Source organism: Lipophrys pholis (assembly GCF_963383615.2).
Source record: "Lipophrys pholis genome assembly, chromosome: 1".
Lineage (NCBI taxonomy): Eukaryota > Metazoa > Chordata > Actinopteri > Blenniiformes > Blenniidae > Lipophrys > Lipophrys pholis.
In genome coordinates, this window is record NC_137635.1 from 9,947,903 (window position 1) to 9,967,079 (window position 19,177).

At 42.8% G+C, this 19,177-nt stretch overlaps 2 protein-coding genes across 4 annotated transcripts; one reads left to right on the top strand and one right to left on the bottom strand.

The window, feature by feature from the left end:
• On the bottom strand, positions 1–8,166 carry cep41 (centrosomal protein 41). 3 transcript variants are annotated; one of them, XM_080485526.1, is made up of 11 exons: positions 8,093–8,166; positions 7,743–7,806; positions 7,146–7,193; positions 5,132–5,193; positions 4,851–4,920; positions 4,032–4,167; positions 2,944–3,095; positions 2,807–2,874; positions 2,616–2,730; positions 1,879–2,097; positions 1–1,780 (listed from the first exon to the last, which is right to left on the bottom strand). In XM_080485526.1, the coding sequence occupies exons 1-11, from the start codon at positions 8,123–8,125 to the stop codon at positions 1,689–1,691; spliced, it is 1,059 nt and encodes a 352-aa protein (XP_080341652.1). In that variant the 5' UTR covers positions 8,126–8,166; the 3' UTR covers positions 1–1,688. The 3 variants fall into 3 exon arrangements, with proteins under 3 accessions (XP_080341652.1, XP_080341653.1, XP_080341651.1); XM_080485527.1 differs by having other exon boundaries at positions 2–1,777; positions 8,093–8,161; XM_080485525.1 differs by having other exon boundaries at positions 2–1,777; positions 2,807–3,095; positions 8,093–8,161.
• Positions 8,167–11,858: 3,692 nt separating this feature from the next.
• stx4 (syntaxin 4) lies at positions 11,859–17,911 on the top strand. The gene is made up of 10 exons (XM_080478217.1): positions 11,859–12,075; positions 12,462–12,566; positions 13,174–13,273; positions 13,510–13,584; positions 13,666–13,736; positions 14,339–14,447; positions 15,477–15,550; positions 15,817–15,954; positions 16,029–16,139; positions 16,318–17,911. Exons 1-10 carry the CDS (start codon positions 12,046–12,048, stop codon positions 16,393–16,395), a joined length of 891 nt encoding a protein of 296 aa, XP_080334343.1. The 5' UTR covers positions 11,859–12,045; the 3' UTR covers positions 16,396–17,911.
• Positions 17,912–19,177: the final 1,266 nt, after the last annotated feature.

Genomic DNA, 19,177 nt, shown 5'->3' on the forward strand with positions numbered 1-19,177 from the left:
TGAAAGTCGAGGAAACCCCTTCACAATTTATTTTAACAGTCATTTACACACAAGATCACTTTGTACATTTAAGACAGACGCTGAAAACCCATTTCCAACAAAAGAGGAGTCCATGTGGTTAAGAAATGCACTTCACAAGAGGCAAAATCCAAACGGCATCGAACAAGTTGCCCACAAAAGGCCACAAATCAGCAATACTGGTCAAGTTCCGTTCAACGCACACTAAAAACCTTTGTACTTAAAGGTTTGAAACGTTGGTGGACCTTCATGAAGCCATGAGGCACGTTCCAAAAATACAACACGCTTTTTAAAACTTTACAAAATAGATTCAAGCTCCTTAATCTTCATGTCACGTTCAGCTATTTTGATGTACATTTCACACCCTGCACAGAAATGAGGGATTATCTGCAGATTCATCATTGGAGAAAAAGAAACCCCCAGAATGGTGACAAACTCTTCAGGTGAGTGTAAAAACAGCAAGTTGATGGTGCAAATTCTGAAATAGAAGGACAAACATAATGCTGCAAGTGAACAGACCTTACACCGCATTCCAAATTATTATGCAAAGTGTCCATCTTCTATCTTCTATCCTGCTTATCCTGTATCCGGGGTCGTTGGAGCTGATGCCGGCTCAGTATGGGCGAGGGCAGGATACATACGGGACAGGTCGCCAGTCTGTCACAGGACACACACACACATAAATAGACAAGCACACACACTCACACCTAGGGGCAATTTAGCATCACCAATCAACCTCACATGTTCTTAGACTATGCAAATATTAAGTGTCAAGAAGTTCAATTTGTTTTTAGGGTTTTTTCAATTAAACTTGTGGATAGTATTTTGTCTCAGGGCTCTTTGGATCAATGAAATCGATCTCAAGAATTATACTCTAAGGGTCTATGACTTCAAAACTATGCTGACTGTCGTTTGCATCGACTATTTAGGAAAATCTTAGAACAACATCATTTGTTCATTTTTTATAATTCACTGGTGTTGCCTTATTGAACTTACTGTGTTGAGGTCTGGGGACACGTATATGCAAGTTCATTACAAAATAAAAATCTGTATTTTACAGAAAAGAGCAATAAGAATTGTCCATAAGGTTGACTCCCATGAACACACTAATTCACTATTTCTACAAAATTCATGGATCTGGTAGAGTTCAAAACTACTCAAGTTTTGTACAAATTTAACTTTCTTCTAAACTCAGACCGTTACATTTCAAGATGCCTAAACGACTCTAAAAAGCTTCTGTGTCACCATCTGTGGAGTAAAGCGGTGGAACAGATTGAGGACAGATAAAACAATCAAATATTATTCAATTTAAGAAAAGATATAAGGGATTGACACTTGACAAGCACAGCAGTTTAGCTTAGTGATGGTCTGCTTGTTTAATAGAGGATACTGCGATAAAAGTACCACAGTTTATCATAATCTTCTGTTCAGTTGTTGGTGTTGAATTAAATTACGAGGGACTTTTGTCACCGAGTGTTTGAGTGGGAGGAGTTAATAAGTATTTTTTTGTTTTACTTCTTGAGATGTGACGTTTCATTGTTTTGCCAATTTAAATGTTTCTCTTTTCCTTCGTTTCTTCTTTCTTTATATTTGTATGTTCAAAATAAAGTTTCATTCGTTCATTTGCATAATAATTTGCAACACAGTGCATGTTGGAGGCTTGTTTATGCTCATTTCCAGGGTCTCCTGCTCTGCAACCCTTGAGAAAGGCTGTCCATTGAACCTTTCAGACTGGAAGCTGCTGAGCGACACACGAGCCCTGCTGGGGAGAAAAGAGGAGTGAGTGAAGGAGAGAGAGACGAGGGACCGACCGACCAACAGAAAACACCAACAACCAAGCGCTTGGTTTTTGAATCTTACTGCTGGAGCTTTTGGGGACGAAGATCTCCTCCAGCTGCTCCTGGATGCTGCTCAGCTCCTCCGATGTGAACCTCCACCTCTTCTCTGCGGCCTGCGGTGGTGGCGGCGGCGGCCGCTGCGCAGAGTGACGCTTCTTCTTTGTGGGAACGGACCGACACGAGGAGGGAATGGAGCCCGTCGTCATCCCCTTGGGAAACTTCTGCACAATGACTTTAAGACCTGGGAGAGGACGATGGGGAGAGACACCGAGACTATATATACAGTATATACAGTATAAATGTGTGTGTGTGTGTGTGTGTGTGTGTGTGTGTGCGCGCGCTGGATTTGAACAGGTGCCATTTCCCATAATTTAGAATGAGAAGTATCCTCATTTATCCGTCACTCGCGGAGAGGTTCTTGAAGTTTGAGAGGATGAGCTCTGAAACCTGAAGCTCTAAGTCGGGGTGTCAAGCACATTTTAGTTAAGGGGTCACATTCAGCCCGAGTTCATCTTGAGTGAGCCGGACCACTCGACTAAAGCCGAAACAACTTTCCAATTTGAACTTGAGAGCTTTTCTTTGATGCGACATGAAAATGTCTATATTTTCACAAAACCAGACAATTATGACCAGAAATGATGACAATCCCGACATGACACCAATTCTAATGAAACAGAATAACAGAGTCATGTTTTCATGAGAGGGTTAAAAGGCTGGATGACCTTGCATTTTTCTCTTCCTGCTATTAAGAGTCCTCACCTCCACAGAGCATGAACAGATTTTCAAAGCCTCTCTCGCACATGACCGTCGCAGCCTGGCTGGCGATTCTCTCGTCCTCATCGTACAGGATGATGAGCCTCCCCGTGGCGTTCTTCTACAGGGCCGGTGGTTAAGGTCAACAGAGTGGCAGCAGGACTGACTCCCAGCACCGCTGTTGTGTTGAAGGATACATATTCCAGCACTTGTTTGGAGTAGGGGTTGAGCGTTCTGGACAGCATGGCGATGGGGAAGCTGTACGCTGCGGGGAGGGAGACACCGTTACAGGCTGCGAGAAGACATGTTGGACGAGTGAGGCTTCGCCGCTCACCGCTGATGATGTGACAGCGGTCGTACTCGTCGCGGTCCCTCACGTCCAGCAGCAGGTAGGGGCAGTCGGGGTAGGGCCGGTTCGCAGGCTCTAGCTGGTCCGTCGTCTGAGGCTCTGCGTCCAGGCTGAGCTCGCTCACACCGGTAATGACGCTGAGGAGAGGCAGAGCGGCGTCATTCTCCCGAGCTGTGCTGGAGAACTATTCCCAATATAGATATTCAATTATTCTCTTTTAGCCTCAGCAGCTTCTCTTTTTTTTCTATAAACAGACTCAACCATGATTTGACTGAACAACTCCTCCTTCAGCCAGCCTACATAAACACACTTCATGGTTCTTCCTCTCTGGTGTGAGATCATGCCGACCTGCTTCTGGACCACAAGCCGCAGTTTGAGAAGCATGCGAGGCAGGACAGAGCTTCCTTTTTCTTTTTCTTACTCTTTCAGCCAAACCATCATGATTAAAATCCTGAGTCCAGTGAATTCCATCTTGGACTTATTGGAGAATGTTTTCAGTCTTTTCCCACAGAATTGTAACAGATAAAATCCAATCATCCACTGTAGGACTACATACAACAAATACATGATGTCATCATGAAAACTGAGATAAATATCCTCTGTGATCCTGTGTGGACGGAGGAGACTTTGTTCTGGAGGTGATCGTCAGCCTGTGCAGCCTTTTTTATATTTATTTCAAAGAATCAAAAGAAACAAACTGATCTCCACTTAAGAACTTCTGCATCTAAATCTAGAAATTAGACTTTTGTTGACATGTCAAAACTTCAAAAGTGTGTTTTAGAGGGGGAGACTTCATCTCTCCAGGAATCATTGGACTTAGTAAGTCTTGCCATCGTGTAACTCATTTTTATCTTCTGAAGCAGAAGACTTTCTGCACAAAAATCAGACTGATAACTGAACGCTACAAACCCTCACAGATCTGAAATGAATAGAACCTAATTCACTGTTGGACGCCGAATACTCCGCCTGCAATTATTGTCTGGATGTTCAAGTCACTGTAAAAACACACAAGTAGGTTGTGTTGTTGTCTGATGCTGTCAGCATTTGGTGCAGTTGATGAAGGCTGGACGTACCCGAGAAGAGTTGACCTGGCACAGCTCCTGGCGGTTCCCGCATCTTCTCGGTCTGAAGAGGCAGATGTGTTTGTGGAGCAGACGGCGAGCTCGGATTGAAACTCCAGGTCTGTACTGGACCCGAGCGACACACCATCTGCAGACACATGTTAAAAGGGGACTTACCAACACACAACAGAAGCTACGACCTTGGTTCTTTCCAGACGCGTCTGATGCAGGTCAAATGGCACAAACGGAACAAAATGACTTCAGATTTCACAACAAAATCTCCAAATCAGCTCAAACTCACAGGGGCTGTTTCCACGTCGTGACAAAATAACAACCTTTAAGATGAAATTTACAAGCGATGAGAAATTCTGGCATTAACTGAAATATTTATCATTATTTATTAATTCAGTGTGCATTTTTGTGGTAAATCAGTTCCATTCATGAGGTTTCAATCACAACATTTTCTTTACATTTCAAGCTGATGTTTGGATTTTAGCGGTTTCATCCTTTTGTTGGCTCTTTTAAACAGCTGTGTATATTTGTCCACTCATTTTTTCTTTTTTTTTCTTTTGGTGATCCTAGTTATTTTATCATTTCTCCCCATTTATGGTGGTTTTAGCCATTTTTCCTATTTCAGTTATTTCTTAAAGCCCCAAGAGTCAGGAGTTTCTTTGAAAATAAAAATGCTGTAAAGATAAGCTGAAATGTTTATGTACGTAATGTTTTCTGAAAGCTTCAGGGAGCCACTACATGCGGGTTCAGAGCGGCAGGTTGCAGACCGCTGGGATAGAAAAACTCTGCATCATTGGATTCATTCCTTAGATGTATTACCTGCTCCACCAGGTGAGTCCCCATCAATCTCACTTTCATTCTGGTCGGACACTGAGGCCACTTGAAGTATCTGGTGTGAAAAGCAGAAAATGCAACTAAAAGACACGTCAGACAGAGAAAACCATGCGAGTTGAACAGATACAGAGAGAGCCGTCTGCAGCTGATCACATGAGGAGTCAATACATTTTTAATGGATCCTGGTAGATCGTGTTTTGGAGACCACAGACGAGCTTCAGGCCGGTTGGATCAACGCAGAACTTCACATGAACACTGACTCTTACCAGCAGGGCTAACGCTGACACATCCAGCCGTTTGAAGATCTCGTCTTTTCGGTATCTGTAATCTACAATGAAAACAGGCATCAGTATTTCCACATGGCGCGGAACCAATAAACAGGAAATGTGACTTCAACACACACGTCTTACACCTTCTAATGCTTCACTAAACTCTTAAAGTTGGGGTCTCTTTCTGCTGTTCCTCCGTTTTTTTCTAGTTCTAGACACACTTCTTCCTCAAAGGGCACGCCAACTTTTCCAACTCAACCAGAATAATCAAAATACCACCTCAAATAGGAAAAGCTCAAAAACTGCTATTTTCTCCATCAAACCCTCCCGCACACACCGGATCACCTCTGTCTATGCATGGCACAGCGCTCCTGTGGTTCTTTCTCAATTCTGACCATGGCAAAACTGTTCCAGAAATTTTCAATGGAGTCATGAACGGAAACAGAGAATATATCAATTTGACATAATCTGATCACACCACATAGCGTTCATCAACAATATTAATTCCTCCTTGTTGTCCATCAAGTTGACTGATATCAATGATTTGACTCACCACCTACATGGGCTGTTTGCCAGGCTGCCCTCGAGCAAACACCTCCCACACAGCACCATACACTTTAGATCACCAACACGTGAAATCTCATGTCTACTGCTGCCATCCGTTTGTACCATTCTATATGTTTACTTGAATGCCTCATACACGACCCCAAAGATGTGATGGTAATAGCAATGATCAAACCAAACATTTTAAAATATCTACTAAATCTGTTTCATACAACCAGCATACATCACATAATTCCAAAAGTTGACGAGAAATCTAGTTTTATATTGAAACATAAGACGTCAACAGGACACAGTTTTTGAATTATCAAGTCAATACAGAACAACATGGAAACATTTCTTGTTTCAGCACTCTGCTGCGAGTTCCTGTAACTTTTCCACTCAAATTTAAATGTGCAGAAAACCTTTCTGCAGAGGCAGATTTCAGCTGAAAGCTTGTCAGGAGTCTGAATGAAAGCAAACTTCCCATTGGGCTGCTTGATGCGAGTTTGGCTCATATCCTTCAACCAAAAACCAAAAGTTTCCCTTTAAATTCAGGCTTCTGACAGTGTCCAACACACTCCTCTCTAACATGTCTTGTTAATCTTCAGAGTCTCATTTTATGCTTCTTGTTGCTTTATCAGTTAACGCTGACACGGATTCACACGTGACATGAATAATAAAATATCAAATCAAACTTCATATATATAGCACTTTTCATACATAGGTTGTAGTACAAAGTGCTTCTCATACTATAAAAATAAAAACATACACGACCACACAACTGCTCGAGCACACACGCACACACCACCAACCCCAACTGCCCGTATCACAATATAAAAAGTAATGCAAGAATGGCCGAGCACTGATGAGCCAGGACAGAAAACACCGTCCTCGGGGGCCGACCACATGGAGAGAAGCCACGGCCTGAATGAATTGATAAACGAAATAAAATAAATTAAGCTAAAACATTAACTACATTAGAAAAAAAGAAGAAAAAGTAAGTAGAACAATCCACTCATTAAAAGCTAAATTCCACAAACGTGGGCCATAGTGACAGAACGAGGCCTCACAATAGGTCCTGGTCCTGACACTAGGAACTCTTAACAGGCCGGTGCCAGAGGACTGGAGTCACGAGGGCTCATACTGTAAAAGCAGGTCAAAAAGATAAGAAGGCCCAAGACCATTTAGACATTTAAAAACTAATAGAAAAATCTTAAAATTAATCCTGAAACGCACGGGGAGCCAATGCAGTGACTTTAAAACAGGTTTAATCTGCTCCCGTCTTCTGGTCTTCGTCACTCGTGCTGCTGAATTCTGGAGGAGCTGAAGGCTGCAGAAAGCAGGGCGTCGCAATAAGCTCAGCCACTGGAGATAAAAGCATCAGAACCTCTGTGCTGGCTATGTTCTTCAAGTGATAAAAAAATCAAAGAAGAACAGGTACCTACAGCTAATCATTACCACTACTCACTTTTTCCAAGATCCTCCAGTCTCTCCATGTGCTTGGATAGGCTGCATCCTGGTAGAAAAACACATCATAGTAACTGGAGAAGAAACTGAAAAATAAATGTCTGATAGGTCAGTGATTTTTCTTGAGGGAACCAAAGATTTACCATTCAAAACTTTAACACACACACACACACCACCACCAGCACCAGCACCAGACACTGTACAAATACCGGTAAAGGAATTTCAAAACACTAGTGTGAACTACAGTTTCTTGGTTATATTAGTGACGAGTTCCTTTACTCCGAGGATAAACTCTTTGGGTTTTCACACTGTCTTCAAGGAAGCCAATGAAAAAATAATTCTCATTAATGGGGAATAGGTTGGATTTAATAAGTTGTTCTTCTTCTCACTCCTCTTCAGGACATGCAACCAGAGTATATTTCGCTGCTGTTACTTCTTCACTGTTTGCTTGGTGAAATATCTTTGGTTGATTGAGGTAAACCGTTGATTTTGAGCATGTTCTGATTCAAATGAACGAAGGCCCGACCCCCTGGCTGGGACTCACCGGCAGATGATAAACTGAAACTGGATTGGATTGGATTGAAGAACCAGAACGTACCTGTGTCCAGTCTGCTTTTGACGTGATCATACCTGGCGTTTTTCTTCACCCTTTTGTTCAAACACTGAAAAATAAAAACACTTTTTTTTAACCCAGGTTTCCCTCCGTGGCTCCTGAACTCTCTTTCGAAGACAAAAGATGATAAACATCAGAAATAGTCGCTGTGATATTCTCATTCCGACAGTGTTGACATGGCCATGGTGAGCTAGCATGTTAGCTCGTCGCTTAGCTACGTCAGTTTCTGTATTTTCTGAAATATTTCCGGTAATTACCGCGAGCTTAACGGCAGCGTTTCATCGCCAACCAGCGAGTCAAGAAACCAGTCAGCGCTGACATTTATGAATCGTTACCTGAGGGTCACCGATGCACCGACTCAGCGACATCTTTTTCAAACCGGCGTCCACAAACGCTACTTCGCACCTGTCAATATACTCGACGCTGATTCGTCGGTGTGTTTCAGGCAACCAATCAGAGGACTCGATACAGCCTGGGTCGGCTAGTTGCTTAGCAGCGAGAGACGCTCCAGTTTAGCGATGTGCTGCGTTCACGTCCCTTACCAGAGTATAAAATCGTTAATCTCGGCTGCTGTGGAGGCTGAAAATTGTATTCCAAACAGTTGAGCACTAAACATGTGCAGAACTGTGTGAGCATTAAAAAAATAATGAATGATATCAACTAGAACATTTCCACTTTCCACACGTTTTGATGTGCTTTTCGTGTCTGTGCTCCCAACAGTGCCAGATTAGTTATGCACTCAATAAAAAGGTGGAAGAAGAAAAATAATGGCAAAGGAGCTGATCTTCTTTGAACACCGTGTCTCCATGGCAACAGACGCTGATCTCCTACTCTTCCATGAGGTGCCTCTCCCATCCACTTTGTATGAGACATTTTTCAGTTTTTTGCAATTTATTCAGAAATGGTTGACTGTATCGTCAACAAAACTCATAGCATTCTCTTCCCGACCTTTCTGCACGCTCTAATGTGTTTTAAGCGTCCGTGCTCCCAACGGTGCTGGACAAATGTACGCACCGAAAATTGTGGGAGAAAAATGATAAAATAATACGACCACCTAGGATAGTGATCTTTGCACCTTTTCCACTTGAATTCTCTCACGAAAGTGTCAGTGCAAGGCCCTCTTCCTAAATGGGTTATTTTGTAGGTTTATAGTATTTCTAAATGATACACCATTGAGCCTCATGGTAACCATCCACATAGCAAAAAGTGGTCCAAAACACGTCTAAAAGACATCATCTCTAAACATCTAGAACACGTCCTCAGAGGGGCCAGAATGAAAGTTTTTTTATACATCTTTCTTGGACGTTGTATTTATGTCTTGTCTGGACGTAATATGGACGTCATTGAAAATAATGAGGACAGGTCATCAGTCTATCGCAGGTCACATACACATAGGGGCAATTTAGTGTTACCAATTACAATCACATGCATGTTTTTTGAACGTAGGAGGAAACGACAGGTAACCCATGCACACACAAGTAAACACAAATACCTTCCCTCCCACGACCGTCTGTCTGTGAGGCGAGAGCGCTAACAAGTCCGCCAATGAGACAATTAACAATAACAATTGACAGTGCTGATAACACATTTACATAGTTGTATTCACGAGATGAAAGGTTATCAAAGTGGCGAGTTTCTCCATGAAGACTTAAAAAGTTCTTTAACTTGCGACCAAAGCAAAAAAAGGTCATAACTCAGACATTGTGTATTAAACTTAACATGTTGTCCCCTCTTGCCTGTCATGATCTACTTCCCTCATTTTAATGACAAATCAGTAAGTATACAGTTGGACTTAACAGCTTGTGACCTGTCTCTTTCAACGGATTCTGGCTCTCTTAGATGTCCATAATTTGTATGTGTCATTTGACAACTAGTTCTGGCTGTTAAACAGACGACCAGATTACGTCCATTTTCCACTCGTTCTGACCATAGACATTATAAATGATTGACGCTTCATTCCGTGCTGGGGAGTGATGCAGCGTCGCCGCCATATTGGATGGGGCATCTTCCTCTAGGATAGCGCCAAAGTCAAGAGGAGTTAAAGCAGAACATGAGTTGTGAAAAGTGTAAACACCCTCAAACAGAGGAAATGAGACTTCCTCTTCTTCTGTTCTGTTCACTGCTGAGGTCACTTCTCTCCAGACACCTCCAGCTACTAACCTTGATTAAAACCTCAATTAAAAGAAACAGATAGTAGTTTTATCTACATAACTGGATGAAGTAGAATCGCCTCAGTAAAGAAGAAAAATCATGTTTTCTTGTTGAAATTCGGTTTGAACAAGAGAAGACTGTTGGTTTTACAGGCGGACCGACTCGTCCTGAGGAAGAGCTGATGAAACTGATCCCAGCTGATCAACAAGTGCCGGAGGCTGCAGGGTCAGTCTGCCTCACCTCCCACGTCTGTCCCGTCAGCAGCAGCGTCTCCGGGGAGCCGAGCCGCCACGACGAGCCGCTGCAGGACGATCTTCAGAGCAGGACGGCTTTTTGATCCAGGTCAGGGGTGTCAAACTCAGATCCTCGTGGGCCGCAGCCCTGCACGTTTTCAATGTCTCCCTCCCCTGAATGTCCTGATGGTTCATCATCACATTCAGCACAAAGCCAGATAACGAGCTGCTCATTGCAATCAGCTGTGTTGAAGCTGGGAGACATGCAAAACGTGCAGGGCTGCGGCCCTCGAGGCCTGGAGTTCGACACGTGTGATCCAGGTGATGGCGACCAAGCGGAAGAGGAGCGAGGACACAGAATGTCTGTATTATAACTTTATTGTTTTAAAGTTAGGTTTTTGTACCTTGTATCTTAATTGAGAGATGTTATGAATGGTTTTATTAAATAATTAGACTTTAGAGCTTCTTATATTTATTTTAGCTCGAGCTTAACTTTTTACCTGTTGTCCCTGTGCTGGAGATTTTTTTTTTTATGTTTTTATTGGAAATAATGAGACGATAATAATGACACTTGCATCGCCTCCTAAACCACACCACAATCACCCCACACACGCCTCATACACCCCCCCCACGCCCCACACCCGTGGACCATGTTTTTAACGCACGACATACACCCACAACTGGGGGTGAAGGAATCGGGTGGAACGGGGAGGGGTTTCTGGTGGGGAAGGCTGCAGAGCAGTGGTGCCCTGCAGCCCTCTGCTGGGAACCTGCCTTGCCCATCCATGCTCCCAATTTTAATGCATCACACAGCACCTTAGTCAACACCAAGTCACAGGGTTGGGGAATGGAAAAAAAAAAAGAATATAAAAAGACGATCTTTTCAGAATGATGTAACCCTAAATAAATTCAATTGGCTAAATCTTTTGTAGTTTTAATATATTTTTCATTATTCGATACGTGGAAAAAGATAGTGAAGTTTGATTTGGGTAAAATTCGGCGCAAATTGTTAAAAAAAAATTTAAATATTTGAAGGCGTTGGCTTAAAAACAAAAAAAGTGGTTTTACCAGGACTCGAGCGTCATACTGACTTCATGAGCAGGTGCTCACACACCTGCAAGTCCAGCACAGATGAGTTCAGCGCGAGGCCGACTGACATCGAAGGTAATGAAGTTGCCCCTTAATGAGCAGTTTGAATCTGAACAGCTGGGGAACTATATTTCACGATAAACACAATTTTTAAGTTATCATCATGAGACGTTCTTAGAGGTCGCTATTCGTGGAGCATCACTGAGTTGTAGAAGTGAAGAGTGCCACCTGGTGGCTGTAAGAGTCAACAGCTGCTGTCAGAAAACACATTTATCAGGATGGATAGAAGATGAATTGATATGGTTTTTAAAGGTTTATCAATGAAGAATTAAGCCAAAATTTAGCTGTTAGAAAATATTTCACACTCTAACCTTTGTATAAACGTGTAAAATAAAGAAGTCCTATGGACCCTCTTCACACTAGCCACTTAATAATGCTCAATCCTAAAGTGCATGTATTGAAATAACAGGTTTTTTTTCATAGAGTAAAATAATAAAACTAAAAAATTAGAGCACACAATAATGAATATAACACACTGTGGGGGCGTTGGTAGTTGATGTCGTTCCAGTAAAAGACATGTGGTGGTTCGGGGGGGTGTGGTTCCAGTCTGTAGTTCCGGTGAACAGCCAGTGGAGGCGCTGTGAGCAGCTGTCCTGGTGGTGTCCGCCGCCGGGGGAGAAGAAGTGTTCAGCTGTAGTTCGCTTGTTGAATGACAGCCGAATTAAGTCTACACTTTGTCGCAGTTTGGAACAAATTTTTTCAAACTTCAGCGCAGCATTTCTGATAATCTGTCCGGAACTGTTCGTGGAGAAAAAATGCGGGACCGAACCAAAGAGCTCGGAAACGTGAGTATTAAAGTTAGCGGCTAACGGTAGCCGCGGTGCGCTAACATGCTATTTTCTAAAGTTCACCAACTGAGTGAGAAAGAAGGTTTAAAGCTCTGATTCTGTTCTGATCACTAGAACCCACTCAGTTAATCTGGATAACGTGTCAACATAAGCAAGTTTGGTGGTTTAATAAGCCTAAGAAAGAACCTTTTAGTGATTTCCGTTTGTACCGAGCGGCTCCAGGCCGGACGGGAACAGGGCAGGGCTGCAGCACACACACACACACACACACACACACACACACACACACACACACACACACACACACACACACACACACACACACACACACACACTCCTCACTGTCTCACTCTGGATCTTGTTCTGCTCTGATATGACTGCAGAACGCAGAGGCTTCCGATGACGACGAGGAGGGCAAAGCTCTGATGATCAGACCTGGAACATCTTCAGCCAAAGATGAGAAGGAAAATGACGCTTTCTTCAAAAAGGTCGATGTCCTTCAAACTGTCAGCAGAGAAAGTTCACTCAGGGCCAGATGAAGCTGTGGAACATTGATCAGTGGCAAAAGTGTAAAACTAAACTGTTTGTTATTGAAATGTGCTCAGAGTACTTAAATGGTCGATGGATTTCACTTATATACAGTTTGAGCTGTTCCAAAGCGCTTTACACTGTTTACACACACACACACACACACACACACACACACACACACACACACACACACACACACACACACACACACACACACACACACACACACACACACACACACACACACACACACACACACACACACACACACACACACATTCCCCAAGGGATTAACAAAGTATCATGAAACATAAATAAATAAAGCAGCAGGAATTTACATTATTTTCCCATCTACTCATTTTCAGGCTCGTTATTTTGTCTCCAGGGTTTTCTGCCTTTAATAGAAAAAAAAAAAATGCATATTAAAGTGTCTTCAACGAACCACACACAGAATACCCTCATGTAAAGATCTGATCCTTCCACAACGTACAGTACATTTGAATGCTTTACGTCGCAGCAACAAATGCACTTGAATGAAGTTCTGAATCTTTTGACGGTCGTCAGGCTCAGGAGATCCACGAAGCTCTGCACGACCTGAGGAGGATGGTGTCTGAGCTGGAGAACAAGCAGAAGACGGTGCTGGGCGTGGCGCTGCCGGAGGAGAGTACGTCAGCTCATTAACGCTTCCTCATCACAGTTATGTAGGGAAAAACAGGCCGTACATAAAATAAGCAGAGAAAGAGAAAAAAAACAAGTATTTTTCCAGATCAAACCGTCCGTCGGTGTGTCCAGGTCAGAGTTGGTCAGTTTCAGCTTGTGGCTCGCGTTCTGGGAGCCTCGGAGCTCTCGTGGTCCCCGCTGACGTCCTGCTGCGTGAATAACGAGTTTCTCTGTGTGCAGGCATGAAGAAAGAGCTGCAGACGCTGCGGGAGGACATCAAAACGCTGGCGAATCAGATCCAGAGGAAGCTGAAGAGTGAGTGATCCTGAGCTGCAGGTCAAAGGTTCTTTCATATCCAGTGGTTCCCGTCGTAGAAACCAAACTGTCTGTTCACAGGTATCGAGTCCAAGAAAGGAGACGAGGACGGCAAATATATTCCTATAAATATCCGCATGCAGCGCACTCAGGTGCATTTTCCAATTTACATTCTTGTCAGTTATATTTTTAAAGATGTTGTGTCTTTAGCCCAGTTTGGATCAGATGATAAATTAATCAAAGAAAATTCATTTGATTTAAACTTTTACATCAATGATATGTTAGTTGTGTTGATCTGAGGCTCTCAAACACACGCTGGCATTTTAATTGACAATTTAAAGTCAGTTAGTCAAGAAAACCATAGTCAAATGTAAATTAGAGAAAGAAAAAGTGAATTTCTGCGATTAAAATGAATCACATCTCCCTTTTGATCATTTCTCTATGTCAATTAGAGCGAGAGTCGATGTCTTTGTTTCTCGCTCCAAAAAAATCTAGAAAACAATTTGATATACTTTATCACACGCTGGTTGAAACGTCTTTTTGCCAGTTTCTCATTAAACAATCCAAAAACATATTAATTTGAATCCATTGTGAGTTGCAGAGCTGAGACGGCGCAGTCGGTGTTTCAAATCGTTAAAAGGATTTAGTTCTGTGTGTTTATGTAAATATTTATTTTAAGAAAGTGATTCAAGTTTCTCCCTTAACGTCTTTGAGTGTTTTGAGTGTTTTCTCTCTGTCCTGATGTCCCCTGCAGCACGGCGTCCTGTCGAAGGAGTTTGTGGAGCTGATGGGTTACTGCAACACCATCCAGTCGCAGTACCGGGACCGGAACGTGGAGCGGATCCAGAGGCAGCTGAAGATCAGTAAGTGCTGTCTGTGAGCTCTGTGGGGGAAGCTCTGCTCAGTTTCACTTTCATCGCGTCTCCTCTCGTTCACGTCTCTTTCTCTTTTGACATTAAAGTCACGTGGCGCTCTGAGGCCTCGGTCACACTGTAGGGAAATGCAACCCAATTCAGCTTCAATTGAGCAATTTTTGCTCACAGTGACTCATATCCAACCTGTTTTGCGGCCGTGTGAAAGCTGCAGTTCCGTTTTTTCCCCCACCAGACCCAGGCCTCGTTCATATGTGGTACTAATTCAGATATTTCTTTTCTACATGCGACTGTTTCGTCACTGACGTGTGACTAACGTCACAGATAAACGCCGAAGGACGCGGCGCCGCCAGAATGTTAAAAGCTGTGCTCTCTTTTTTTCTTCATCCCTCTTTCCTTCACCATGTTGTCTAGATTTTGTCGCTCGTATTTAACAACCAGAACATGAATCTACACGCATTGACCAGCGTTGCCAGATATGCCGGTATCCCCCAATTGGGGAGAGAATTTGTCTTACCTTTTAACTTTCTTTATTTTGTGCATTTATGATGTGTTTTTTTTTTGTTTTTTTTATTACACATGTAATAGTTTTAGTATTTTAACATGATTCCTACACAGGCTGAGATTTGGGCTGTTTTTTATTGAGGTGTGTGCGTTTTACGTTGTTTGGGCTGGAAACAGTGAGTCACATCTGGCAACCTTGGTTACTGACCGGCCGTCCATGTTTACTTCTTTCAACAGCGTCTTCTGCGCTCTGGGGTCCGAACTCATCGGGTCCGATCACGTTCATACGGCAGTCTGATAGAGGTCGAGTTTAAAATGTAGCGGGAATGATCAAAAAAAAAAAAAAATCAGATGCCAGCAAAGAAAATCGGAATTGAGCATGAAGACTTGCAGTGTGAACGTAGCCTGACTCTGCTTTATCTCTGCTGCACGTCCGTCTGCAGAGCAGTGGCGTTAAGGAGTGTCTCTACTGTAACCACAGTAAACTTAGTTTGTTCTGCGACGTTTTCATTCCAGCCGGTAACAACGTGACGGACGAGGAGCTGGACTCGATGCTGGAAAGTGGGCAGACGGATGTTTTCACCCAAAACGTGAGTTTGTGTGTCTGAGAGGAAACGATTGAGGGAGTTTTCTGGAAGGCGTCCACGAGTCCTGAAGTAGTCGGAGGGATCAGAAATGAGATGGTGACAGATTTGTCCTGTTGTCCCTAAACTGCCCAAACTGGACGGCGGCTCTGGTAAGAAAACGCAGAGCAGCTCGTAGATCCAGACGGTAGCAGGTAGTTTGAACTTTCCTGCAGGAAGTCAAAGACGTGAGAGTGAAATGATGTTTCACCTCTTGGCTGCCCGTCGCTCAGATCCTGATCGACGCCAAAGCCACGCGGCAGGCGCTGAACGAGATCGAGTCCCGGCACGACGAGATCCGCAAGCTGGAGCGGAGCATCAGGGACCTGCACGACATGTTCCAGTACCTGGCCATGGAGGTGGAGGCTCAGGTATGGCTGCAGGCGGCGGCAGCGGCGGCTCGTCGTGTGAGGCAGCGTCACATTAAGGTGTTTGTCTCCTGCAGGGCGAAATGGTGGACAGGATCGAATCCAACATCAAGCAGTCGTCCAACTACGTGGAGAAAGCCAAGGAGAACACGGAGAAGGCCGTCACGTATCAACAGAAAGCACGGAAGGTACAACAAGCCTCTCTATTTCAGGAAACTCCTGTTTACTAGAGGAGTGACTATAGTTTAGATACTTTATCTCAACTACCTTACTGCTGATTCTTCTCGTTATTAGTTCCAGATTATAGAGCATCTTCCTCCTTTCTTCCTTATTAGTTTTCATTTTAACCGGTTTGTCCTTCTGCAGAAAAAGGTTTGGATTGCGATCTGTCTAGCCATCCTCATCATCATCATCGCAATCGCCGTGGCATTCTCCTTCGCTTAGTTGCTGACAAAGCTGTGGAAGGACCCAGACCGGGACTGGTCTGACCCCCCCCAAGTCATGTAGACACACAAGCTCACAGGACGCGCGGGTGGAGTAGGCGTGTTTTTATTCCCTCTCTCATTTCATGCCGGTCGTCCTCTTAACTCGGCGTCCGGTCACCTAACCACCCGACCGTCTTCTAGAAGAGAAGAGCTCTCTGGGTGTTTAAACTCACGACTACAATCTACAATGTCCCTGCTGCAGGTTTCTGTTCTGCAAAACAAAAACCAGGACGATTCCCAACACCTGTTACGTCGCTCTTTCCCCTCCCATCAATGAAAGAAAAGAAAAAGGAAATAAGTGACCTTGAGCAAGGCACACTGCAGTATTGAAACCCATCACTGGCGCTGGTCATACTGTACTCAGGAAAACTGTTGTTACGTTTTTGTTTCTGGATGAATTGGAGACGTAAAGATCAATTTTATAAAGTGGAACTTTTCTTTCACGGGCAGACTAATATAAGTGTACATAACCTTTATTGCTGGTGATTAAAATGAACTATATACAGATGATTTTTAAAACTTGAAAGTGATTTCAGGCTGCCTACATGTAAGAAGTGTAAATACAGATTTTTTTTTGTGTGTGTGTTTGTAAAATGATTGTCCCGTCGCTTGTTTTTGTTGTTTTGCCGTCTTGAGCACAAGAGAGGAAGCGGCTCCTGCTTTTATCTGGGTGGTATTTATGATTTGAACATTGTGAGCTGCTACCACAACACAAGGTCTTGTAAACGTGCCTTCGACGTCGTGCACTAACACTGAAAGGGATGAAGAGGACTTTTTACCCGTAATTAGTTTATGTGTTTGTATTGGCTCCGCCCTCTGATTGGAACTTTAACCTGATGGTTCCTGTTCTTTGTTTTTTTTTGTTTTGTTTTTTTTTACGTTTTGTCACTTTGTGTGGAGCAGCCGGGTCTTCGCTCGGCGGCGTTCCGAATTCGAGGCTGCGATCGCTCACGATTCTCCTGTAAGCAAATAAATTATGTCTTGAGTCCGATTTGCTTTGCTTCAGTCAGTTTGACGCCGTTAGAATAAAGCACCGTTGGATTCAAGCTCACCTGGTTCTAATGTTCACCAGGACAACGACGTCTGATGGGAATAGAAACATTCTGGATTCCAACAGGCTGATTTGGTTCAATTATCTATACCATAATTTATAATTACCCTTTGATTGGCCATAAAGTGATAACATTGTCATTTCTTATGGCACTGCTGCTTTAAAATAACCTTAACACAAGTACTATTGTTTGATATGGTATGAAATGTTTTGTAGGAATGAATCCACCCTAATGCAGAAATCCAAGTTCCCTCAAATCAAACTTGACAAGCATGAAGCCTCTCAGGCTGATTTCAATGAACATAGATGATTTTTTCTTTTTTAATTCAAGTTGAAGCTTTTTTTAAGTCCCGGTGTGACTAAATGTGCAACATTCTGAGAGGATCTGAAGAGTTTCTAAAATAAAATTTAGTTTTGGATTATGAACATTGTCACTCATCTAATACTTCTTCAGGCGTGAACTCACCCTAAGACGTCGTGATGCTCCACTGCACCGGATTCAAACCAGTGATCTGAGAAAAGCCACGAGTCGAGTCCTGCACTGTGATGAGACGCTGATCTGGGGCCTCATTTATAAAACCTTGCGTAGGACACCTGTTAGTAATGTACGTGCGCCCAAAAGCTAAAAATGGCCTTTCGCAAGGTTTAAAGTTTGCGTACCAGTACTCACATTTCCCCGCAAAGTTTTTTTTTTATATCAGAAACTTTGTGTGGGAAGTGGCGTACGCATCTTTCAGGACCCGTTTTATGCGTACGCAAGCTTTTATAAATGAGGCTCCAGGTCTTCTGCTGCATTGACCGGATCGGACAGGAGACCATTAGTTCTGCTCTGTCCATCAGTGTGTCCTCTGTTGACTACTGGGTTTTTTTTAACGTTACAATTAGAAGTTTCCCCCTTCCCATTGGATGAACGTCAAGATTATATTAGTTTCTGAACTGGATCTATTGTCCACAATGGTACCTGAATCATTCTCACAATAAAATCATGTCCTCTTCTCCACATAATCAGCCTCATAATCCAAACATTTGTGTCTTCTGGAACCAGAACATGATCCAGATTCCACCTAAAAATTAAACCGCTTCTTCCCGGCCCCATGATATGTCAGCCTGAACATGTTAATCCAAATCAGCCCACAGGTTTTTTTGGTTATTCTGTTAAACTGCAGTGAAAACAAGTAGCTCCATGACCCACCGCTGAATGTTCACGGATCATAGAAAAGTGAAATTAATCCATTCTCAATTTGAAAGGTTGAAATCTGAAAAGAAAAAACAACCGACATTGCTTGTATGGAGGACTAAATGTATAGAGGACCAAACGCGCCAAAATTAAATACACAAATATTTATCTAAATGTGTCAATTTGTTAAAATTGGAATTGAAAATATAAATGTGTCATTAATTCATTAAAATACCAATTCATTTTATGGAAGAAAAAACATTTATTTCACTAATTAATTCATGTTCTAAAGGTACCAGAATTAAATATACACCATTATATAAATATTAATTCATTAAAACTGGAATTAAATATACAACTCATTAATTCATTAAAATACCAATTAATTTTATGCAAAAAAAAACCCAAACATTTAAATATTTCACAATTTAATTATTTCATGGTCCGGCTTTGGGCTATCCTAGTTCTTTTGTTTTATATTCTTTTGCCTTCCAGTGTGAAGTTTGCATGGAA